Source organism: Phacochoerus africanus, chromosome 5 (assembly GCF_016906955.1).
Source record: "Phacochoerus africanus isolate WHEZ1 chromosome 5, ROS_Pafr_v1, whole genome shotgun sequence".
Classification (NCBI taxonomy): Eukaryota; Metazoa; Chordata; class Mammalia; order Artiodactyla; family Suidae; genus Phacochoerus; species Phacochoerus africanus.
The window spans coordinates 33,022,940-33,032,603 of NC_062548.1; the positions used below are offsets into that span (position 1 = coordinate 33,022,940).

The 9,664-nt window shown below is 54.2% G+C and overlaps 1 protein-coding gene across 2 annotated transcripts in view; it reads left to right on the forward strand.

Annotated features, from left to right (window-relative positions):
• The window catches only part of PDXDC1 (pyridoxal dependent decarboxylase domain containing 1), a 68,143-nt gene that overhangs the window by 46,588 nt on the left and 11,891 nt on the right, over positions 1 to 9,664 (forward strand). Inside the window, exons 15-24 of one of the 2 annotated variants that reach the window (XM_047780450.1) lie at positions 699 to 787; positions 1,692 to 1,797; positions 3,776 to 3,947; positions 4,499 to 4,617; positions 4,854 to 4,975; positions 6,158 to 6,250; positions 6,328 to 6,424; positions 7,161 to 7,265; positions 7,855 to 8,078; positions 9,456 to 9,659. In XM_047780450.1, coding sequence (XP_047636406.1) covers positions 699 to 787; positions 1,692 to 1,797; positions 3,776 to 3,947; positions 4,499 to 4,617; positions 4,854 to 4,975; positions 6,158 to 6,250; positions 6,328 to 6,424; positions 7,161 to 7,265; positions 7,855 to 8,078; positions 9,456 to 9,494 — 1,166 coding nt within the window. In that variant the 3' untranslated portion in view covers positions 9,495 to 9,659. Of the gene's footprint in view, positions 1 to 698; positions 788 to 1,691; positions 1,798 to 3,775; positions 3,948 to 4,498; positions 4,618 to 4,853; positions 4,976 to 6,157; positions 6,251 to 6,327; positions 6,425 to 7,160; positions 7,266 to 7,854; positions 8,079 to 9,455; positions 9,660 to 9,664 lie in introns of those variants that run through there. The other variant, XM_047780449.1, reaches the window with a different exon arrangement.

A 9,664-nucleotide genomic window follows, 5' to 3' on the forward strand; every position in this document is an offset into this window, starting at 1 on the left:
AGTTAGTATCCATGAGGATGCACGTTCGATCCCTGGCCTCGCTCAGTGGGTTAAGGATCTGATGTTGCTTCAAGCTGCCGCATAGGTTGCAGATGCAGCTTGGATCTGTTATTGCTGTGCCTGTGGTGTAGGCTGGCAGCTGCGGTTCTGATTCGACTCCTGGCCTGGAAACTTCCATATGCCGCAGGTGTGGCCATAAAGAGAAAAACAAACCATAAATTTACCATCTTAACCATTTTAATTGTAAAGGGCAGTGCTGTTAAATATATTCACATCGTGTACAGCAGCTCTCCAGAACTTTTGCTTCTTGCAAAACTGAAACTTCATTAAACACTAACTCTCATAGCCCCACCCCCGCCCCTGCAGCCACCGTTCTGCTTCCTGTCTCTGTGAATTAGACTGACTACTTCATGTTAGTGGAATTAGACGGTACTTGTCTTTTGGTGACTGGCTTATTTCAGCATGGTGTCTTCAGGGTGTGTCCGTGTTGCCAGTGTGACAGCTTTCCTCACTGGTGGCTGTGTGCTCTGTCATGTGCATGCCCCATGTTTTGTGCTCTCACTGTAAGATGCACCTTTCATTCCCATGATACCTGAGATTTTTCTCAAGTACCTTTTGGGAGCTAAGTGAGACGGGGTTGGGGATGGCTCGTTAGCTCCAATTCTGGGAGTTGAGTCCCCTTTCTGTGCTTGTGTCAGATCCAGGTCCTAACACCGTCCCAGCACCCAGCGTGGCCCCTTCGGCAGTCGGCCGGGAGAGGCACTCCTGTGACGCTCTGAACCGCTGGGTAAGGGTGGCTGGCATGGGTCCGGGGAAGCAGAGACCTACGGGAGCCTCCTGAGAAGGCTCACGGCTTCGGCCTGTGCGTCCTAAGCAGCCCCGCTGCCTCACACGCTCCAAGGCCCATGGCGGCGCCTCCCCACTCTCCCTTCGGGGACGTTTCCTGGCTGCTGGCTGAGGCCGCACAAGCAGGCAGGCGGTGCGGCCCCTGGGGGAGCATCTGTGTGGTGACCCCAGAAGGCACATAAGCTGGAGCCTGCGTACCTCTGGCAGCCTGGCACCTGGATCAGAGGCCTTATGCTTTGGCTGCCTGTTAACAATGAAGTCATACTTGCAGGACTTGAGTATAAAGAACATTCTAAACAACGTAAAAACTCACCGGCAGGACCAATCCTAGTGAAACAGTGGACACGCCCAACCTGGGGGGTTTGGTGAACTGTTTCGGTACATCACGCAGTTAACCGTGTAGTCACGTGGTGGTGGCGGAGGGGGGACAGTCACCATCAATTCTGTGAAAAAATGCAGGTTACTGCTGCACGGCATGTAGAATATCGGTTTCATGACAAGAGAAAATACACACACAGAAGACCCAGGGCCGGGCCAGGGAAGGGGTTGGGGCAGGGACCACATGTCAGCAGTGGGTGTTTCTCAGAGGTGCATTGTGGGTAATTTTTTTGTTCACCTGTCTTGCCTAGATTTTTTTCACACAATGAACTTGTATTTTTTAGTAAGGAAAATGAAAAGATTTACTGTTTTTTTAAAGGAGTTGCAATAATATTCAAAGAAAATTGAAAATTAAAAGAAACTGGCCTCCAGGAGCCTCTTGGGTCTGGGCTGAATGCATGAGGGTGGGTCCAGAGACGCGTGTCCCCCCCTTGCAGGAGTTGTTCATTCTGCCCCTTTCTCTGCAGCTGGGAGAGCAGTTGAAGCAGCTGGTGCCTGCGAGCGGCCTCACGGTCATGGACCTGGAGGTCGAGGGCACATGCGTGCGGTTCAGCCCCCTGATGACAGCGGCAGGTAACCGGTCTCCGTGGGTGGCCTGCGATTTGGTTCTGGGTCCAGGCTGTGGGGCTGGCTGGCCTTCCCTTGAGATATTCCCTTTTCTGGCTGGAGAGGCATCTCCTTTCCCTTTGGGCTGAGTTTAGGTAAATGAGCCTTCCAGGGTGACTTCTCAGAGAGACTTTTTTTTTTTTTTTTTTAAGGGTCGTACCCATGGCATATGGAGGTTCCCAGGCTTGGGGTCAAATTAGAGCTGCAGCTGTCAGCCACAGCAACCCCATATCTGAAGCATGTCTGTGACCTACACCACAGCTCACAGCAACGCCGGGTACTTAACTCACTGAGCGAGGCCAGGGATCAAACACGCAACCTCACGGATACTAGTCAGGCTTGTTACTGCTGAGCCATGACGGGAACTCCAGAAAAGGGACTTTTGAAGTACTTGAATGCCCACATTTCGATGTGCTGTGATCCTCTCTCTACTGTTCAGTGGGTCTCAGTCTAGAGCGCACATCAGAATCACTGCAGAGCTCTGAAAACTCCCAGTGCCCGGCCCAGCTGCGGGGATACTGGTTACTGGGTTTTTTTGGAAGGGAGCCTGGGCGGCACAGGCCGGTGAAGGTTGAGAAGCACTGCTGTAGACAATTTAGAAAGCAGTACAGCTGAAAGCACGGGACCTTGAAGACAGAAAGTCCCCCGGCCGTTTCCTGCCCATGTGGCCTAGAGCAAGTTTCCTCTCTCGGGCCCTGCTCCCCAGCGCCTCATGGTGACGTGAAGATTAAACCATGAGATCAGGTGTGTGAAACGGCTTGGGTAGCGCTTGGCAAATAGTAGGCACTTCAGAGTGAGCTGAGAAGAGAGACATTAAAGATCTGTGGGAGTTCCCACTGTGGTTCAGTGGGTTAAGAATCTGACTAGTATCCATGAGGATGCACGTTCGATCCCTGGCCTCGCTCCGTGGGTTAAGGATCTGGCAGTGCCCTGAGCTGTGGTGTAGGTCGCACATGCAGCTCAGATCTTCTGTTGCTGTGGCTTGGATCCCACTTGGCTGTGGCTGTGGTGTAGGATAGCAGCTATGGCACCAATTTAACCCCCTAGCCTGGCAACCTCCATAGGCTGTAGGTGCAGCCCTGAAAAGACAAAAAAATTCTTTTTTTTTGGCTTTTTTTATGAGATGATTTGAACCTTTTTAGAAAATATTTAATGGCTTTTCACGAGGTGTTCTCAACATTTCCTGAAAGATATTTTCTCAAGGATTTTGAAATAGGGAAGTGCAAACTGTCCTGTAAGGACAGGCCATCATGAGGATGGCCGGTGGCCTCCGGCCCCCGTAGGAGTCTCTGCTCCTGCTCTGCAGGGGACCCAGCCCCAGAGGCTGAGCCTCTCAAACCGAGGAAGCCGACTGTGGACACCCCGGGCCGCGCCTATAGAGGCTTAGATCACGTACAGAGTTTGAACCAGTGGAAGTGGGCGCAGCGATGTTGCCAGGACTCTTGGATCCCTGAACCCTGAGCCCTCTTAGGCTCTGACCTTCTGAAGTGGCTGGTACTGTTGTCATCGTCACCCACCCTTTCCTGCCACTCCCCCCAAAAAACCTCTCTCTCTCACTCCGTAATGTTAATAAGGAGCGAGACTGTGTGGTCGCCTCTTTCTAAGCTGCGATGGGACGTCGATAGCCTGACGGAAGCAGAGCCGTTCTGAGAAGGGTGACCTCTCCACTAGGGTTGCATTACTTATTACATTGGCGGAACTAATGCTGTATTTTGTGTAAGGAAAAAATGTGTCTACACCTGGACCAGCCAGCTCTGTGAATTTTTACCACCACATTCTTTGGTCTCTGGGTTTGTTGGCTTTTTTTTTTTTTTTTTTCAGTCCCTCAGCTCCAGCTGATCAGATGTACCTGGAGCCGCTGATGTTGTGACAGTGGAAGTGGCACGTCCCGGTCATCTTCAGCCGTTCCCTAAGCCTGTCCCTCACGTTCTCTGCTCACCCCCAGCTTTAGGCACCCGGGCAGAGGACGTGGACCAGCTGGTGGCCTGCATCCATGCCAAGCTGCCGCTCCTGACCTGTACGCTGCAGCTGCGAGAGGAGTTCAAGCAGGAGGTGGCGGGCACGGCGGGCCTCTTATATGTTGATGACCCCAACTGGCCGGGAATAGGGGTGGTCAGGTACGCGCCAAGGAGCGCGGGCCGGTCATTTGATGACCCAGCTTAGAAGTCCGCGATGAAGACCGTGGTCTCAGGCCCCCTGTCTGGGGTTGGGGGCATTCTTGCGCGCGCGCTCAGGGCAGCGGGCAGGGCGCCCGGCGGGAGCTCGCTGACGAAGGCGTCGCTGCGTGTCCTTCCTGGGGAAGGGTCTGCAGAGGCAGTGCCCCGCTCAGGGTCCAGCGCACTGCGTCCCCGCGGGAACCCAGGTCCCGGGGCTGGGCAGCGCCCGCCCTCCGGCCTTGCACCCACCAGGACGCGGGCCGCTGCCTGGTGCTTGCCGGCAGGACCCCCCGCCCAGACCTCTCCCGCGCTCCTGCCCCGGGGCCCTGGCTGTCCGCCTCGGGCTGGAGAGTGTCTCCCCTCCAGACCCTCCCAGCGGCTCCTTGGCCCCTTTCTCCCATCCCACACTCGGGGCAACGTCCAGTAGCTTCTGCTCCACCTGTAACCTGGGGTCTGAGGAGACAGCAGCTCTTCAGGATTCTGGAAGTCCTGTTGTTTGCTGTCGTTTATAGGTATGAACACGCAAATGATGATAAGAACAGTTTGAAATTAGATCCAGAAGGGGAGAAAATCCATGCTGGACTCCTGAAAAAGCTCAATGAACTGGAATCTGACCTTACATTTAAAATGGGTGAGTACTGCTTCTGCGAGTCAGCCGGGAGCCTCGGAAGACTGTTTTCGCACCGGCTTAGCAGGACCTGGGCTCCCTTGTGTGGTTTTGCCCCTCCCAGGGGGAGGTGGCCCCCACCCCTCCACAGGTGCCCCCGCTTCCCGGCTTCTCATCAGAACCCCCAGCCGTGGGGCCCCGCTGCCCGGCCTGCCTCCTGACGCAGGACTCGGAAGCAAGGGGGCCGTGTCTTCCCACAGGCCCCGAGTATAAGAGCATGAAGAGCTGCGTTTACATCGGCATGGCCAGCGACGACGTGGACGTTTCTGAGCTAGTGGAGACCATCGCCGCCACAGCCCGAGAAATCGAGGAAAACTCGAGGGTCCGTAGACTGATGGGTGTCTCCTTCATCTCTGGGTTTCCCCTGGGCCGCCGGCTGGGGTCTCAGAGGACAATGCTACCCCCGGCCACGTCTGTTCGTTCCTTCCTTGCCTGCGCGTCCATCCGGGCTTCCTGTGAGCTGGGCCGCGTGCCAGCGGCAGGCATGCTGGCAGATTGGACGCAGTCCCTGCCCCACGGGGAACCCACGCACGGAAGCCAGCGAGGCAGTGGGTGATGTGGCCAGGAGGTGGGGGCTGAGCATTCAGGGCGAGGCCATCCCCTCTGCCCCCGGGGCCGGGCAGAGTTCCTGACGGGAGCTGGTCCTGAGGCTGAATGTGACAGTGCTTCTGATGATAGAACTTCCCACCAGTAGTTAGATCTGCTTCTTGTGGCCCATGGGCCGGGAGGACCAGGCTCCCAGGCTTAAAAGACCTTCCCGAGTTCCTCTGGTGGCACAGCAGAAACGAATCTGACTAGGAACCATGAGGTTGTGTGTTTGATCCTTGGCCTCGCTCAGTGGGTTAAGGATCCAGTGTTGCCCTGAGCTGTGGTGTAGGTCACAGACGCGGCTCAGATTTGGCATTGCTCTGGCTGTGGTGTAGGCCGGCAGCTGCAGCTCCGATTCGACCCCTAGCCTGGGAACCTCCGTGTGCTGCCGGTTTGGCCCTAGAAAAAGACAGAAAAAAATCCTCTTTAAAAAAAAAAAAAAAAAAAGATGCTCCCCACGCCAGGTATTCCAGTCACTAGAGCTCACTCAGAAGGAGGGACACAGAAGCCTCTGTCACGCAGTTCACTTTTGGTGGCCAAAGAAAAGGGACTTTGAAATGAAGCCTAGAGCCAGCTATAGCCGTTCCAGGATGGACTTCCTGAAGCTTCTTCCAGACCTGCCTGTGTCACTTCTGACTCCATTTCCACGAATGTTGTGTGGTGTGTCTATTTCCTGTTGATACAACGTTCAGGTCGTAGGGACAGTTGTTTCTGTTCCAGGGTAAGTGAGCTGCTCACCCAAGTATGTCTCAGGCTTCCTTTAGCATTTTGACCTCTTCTATCTGACTGTCCGGTTTTCCGGCGGGACTTCGAAGGGCTGCTTACGAGCACACTCTTGAAAAATGCTCCCAGCTCCTAGTCCTAGGCCCCCAGCAAGAAGCTTAAACAAGCGATGCCTTTCTTGGTCTTAACACAGCTTCTGGAAAACATGACTGAAGTGGTTCGGAAGGGAATTCAGGAAGCTCAGGTTCAACTGCAGAAGGCAAATGAGGAGCGGCTTCTGGAAGAGGTGAGGCCCCGGGGGGCTCCCGGTGGCCCGGCCGGGCGGCGCGCAGGCTGGGCTGGAGCAGTGATCGTGCCTTGCAGGGGGTGTTGCGGCAGATCCCTGTGGTCGGGTCCGTGCTGAACTGGTTTTCTCCGGTACAAGCTTCACAAAAGGGAAGGACCTTTAACCTGACGGCAGGTAGGACTGCCCCCTCCCCGGCTCCTTCACCTGGAGAGTCTGCCCCAGGCTCCGGTGCCCTCCCCTCCTGCCCGACAGCCAAGTGGGCACGGAAGCAGGCCTGCCGCCCCCATAGCTCCCTCCCCAGGTCCGGCAGATCCCCCAGGCGGTGTGTCCAGGGGTCTGGCTCCTTGCTGTCCCGCCAGCTCTGGCCCTGGCCGAGGGCTGCTCCCGCAGGGGCAGTGGGAGGTGGTCGCCGGCAGCGTGGAGCCATTTTAGTCCCACCAGGCAACCCGCAAGTGTCGGCAGTCGCTGGGGTCTGGGGAAGAGGCTGTCACATGGATTCCTGTCCCAGCGGGCAGGCGCCGGAATAACTCCCGGCACCCCCCAGGCCCCTCCCAGGAAACGATGACTGCGTTGTCACATGGCAGCGACGGGTAGCCTGACTTCCAGCCCACCGAGCCTCAGCCTTTGGCACAGAGGCCCTGGCCCTTGTCGCTGAAGGGCAGTTCCCACTGGAGTCTGGCTCCCCAGGCATGCGGGAGCCACGCTGCAGGCTGCTTGTTGTCACATGCTCATGGGATACATGGGGTGGGGACGAGGCTGAAACACCCCAGAAGCGCCAGGACTGGGGGGCACAGCCACCAGCTGGCCCCCTCAGCTCCTGCCCGTGTCCCGCGGGAAGCTCACCAGGGAGCAGGCCGAGTGGAGCCTCTAGGGCCGCCTGCCCAGCACCCTGCATGCCCCCTGCCCGCAGGCTCCCTGGAGTCCACGGAACACACTTACGTCTACAAAGTACAAGGCTCGGGAGTGACACCGCCTCAGACCCCGTCAGCTGTACGCACCAGGCAGAGACTCCCAGGTATGTCCCGTCTCCGTGTTGAGTTGGCTGACACTGCAGGCAGTTGGTTGTTTTTCTTTTGGGAAAGTAGGACCTTTGCATCCTGTAATGGTTTTCCCGTTTGGTATTACCAGCGTTGTTTTGTTTTCTTGGTTCTTCAACCCTAGTCCTATTTCTCTTCATTTAAGAACTGCTGTCAATGGCCCTTTAGCCATTTCAGAGCCCCAAGAAACCCCGGCCTCAGCGCTCTGTGGGGCCAGCAGGGGCAGGAGAGCTGGCGCCGTCTTTAACCAGGCACTTATTCCCGAGCTTTTCCTGACTACGATTCCCTCAGATGTTCCCTCAGACGTCCACTGTACTGGGGACACATTAGTGTCATATCAGCTTCAGTTCTTGCCTCATCACTTAAATGCTTCAGAGCCAGTAATCCCAGTGATTTCTGCTGAAGCAGGTGTAATTAAGTGATGGCTTGGGAGTTCCCTGGTGGCCTAGTGGTTAGGATTGGGTGCTTTCAGTGCTTCGGCCAAGAAAAAGTAATAATGATAAGTGATGGGTTATTGCAGAAGTGCCCCTTTCAAGCACTCATTGCTGTTCATTGATCTTCCTATAGGCCAAAAGCCTTTTAAAAGGTCCCTGAGAGGTTCGGATGCTGTGAGTGAGACCAGCTCGGTCAGTCACATTGACGACTTGGAGAAGATGGAGCACCTGTCAGGCGGGCAGGACGCCCCAGAGGCTGACAGCCCAGAGCAGCACCCTGGGCCCCCCGCTGCGGAGGCCGAGCAGCCCGGGGCCCTCCAGGACGGGGCCCAGCGCCCGGACGATGGCCGCCCACAGGTAGAGGACCCCGAGAGCTTAAGATAAAAGTCAGTGTTTGCTTGGAGACTGTATGAATATTGTTTCAGGGAAGATGACGTTATTCTGCAAATGTGAACTGTGCCACATGCTCGTGAGAGAAATGACTGTTATTTGTGCTTAACTGGGATTTTTGTACAAGTGTGTGCCTGAAAGCCAGGCTCCTGGGAGGGCAGTTGACTTGTCTGACTTGATGGGTATAGGACAACCCCCAGCTACTGTTTGTGTTGACCCGGCCGTAGTACTGCCGTTTCCCCCCAGCTGCCGTCAACACTTGTTATCACGAGGCACACTCTCAAGTTCGAGTGCCTGCCGCTTGAAACACTTGCCCTTATCGTTCTCAACATACGTGTATGAAGTTACTAGCTTGCACATAACGACTCTTTTGGTAAGACAGCTTTCTCTAGAACTTTCTGGGTTCTCTGTTGTCCTGCTGCAGAGGAGAGACAGACAGCGTTCCTGGCCATCTGTTTCCTTGGTGTTTAATTTGATCAGGTCTTGATACACAACTGGATTGTGTTTGGCTTGAAGGAGAACGGGTTTCAGAGGGGCTGTAAATAGGAGCGTCGGAAGCCTCCTCCTGCCATCCCAACTGCTGCCTCCCCGGAGACGCAGTCAGGACTGGGTCCACTCCAGCTGTGGCAGGGTCAGCGGGCAGGTCAGACCAGGCAGTGCTTGTGTCTGACTTACCTCTGCCACACATCCATTGCTCCCTTTATATACGATTTGTAAACAAATTGAAGGACTCATCTACTAAGAGGAACTGTAAAAAGTCTCCCTGACCATATTATTTTTAAATAACTGGTAAAGCTTTTAAATTGGCACACAAGTACAGACTATACTCATTTCTACGTTTACTATCTGAAAACTCGATAAACACTACTCTTCAGCTCCTCCTGTGAACTATGCTGTGTAGCACCCTGTGGAAATTCTACAATAAGCTCACCTTTGACCTGTTCTCATAGGGGTTTCCATAGCTTCTGTTCCACTGAGGAGCCCTTGGGGCCCAACTCGGAAACAAGAACCAGAAATGTAATCTTTCTTTCTCAGGCTGATCAAGCCAGACTACTACTGAAATGATTGGGAGTAAACCCTTAATTTTACTGCCCGTTTCTACTTTTCCAAAAGTACCGCGTCATTTCGTTGATCACAGGTAAACGGCCCCTGTGCCTTTTAGTCCAGCAAAGTCAAGCCACGGGGGACCTTGGGATGGTGGGGATTCACCAGGGGTTTGTGGACGTCAGACTGAAAGCCTTAGTTATGCTTCATTAAGCCTATAATTACACCCTGATTCCATGTGATTGCTGACATACGGCACTTGTCAAAATGCAATTTTTCTTTTTTTTTTTTTTGGTGCAGATGATTGAACAAGGTCTTCCCTGTTTATTGGTGCAATGAAGTTTAGCAGATAAAATGGGGGAGGGGAAATTATCACCTTTAACAAGATTAATTTTTAAATGTTTTTATATACTTGGAATTGTTAACTTGGTTTTGCTGAAAAAGAATTTCACCCTTGAGACACTATTTGAATGTTGGTTTCAATAAAGGTTCTTGAAATTGTTACCAGC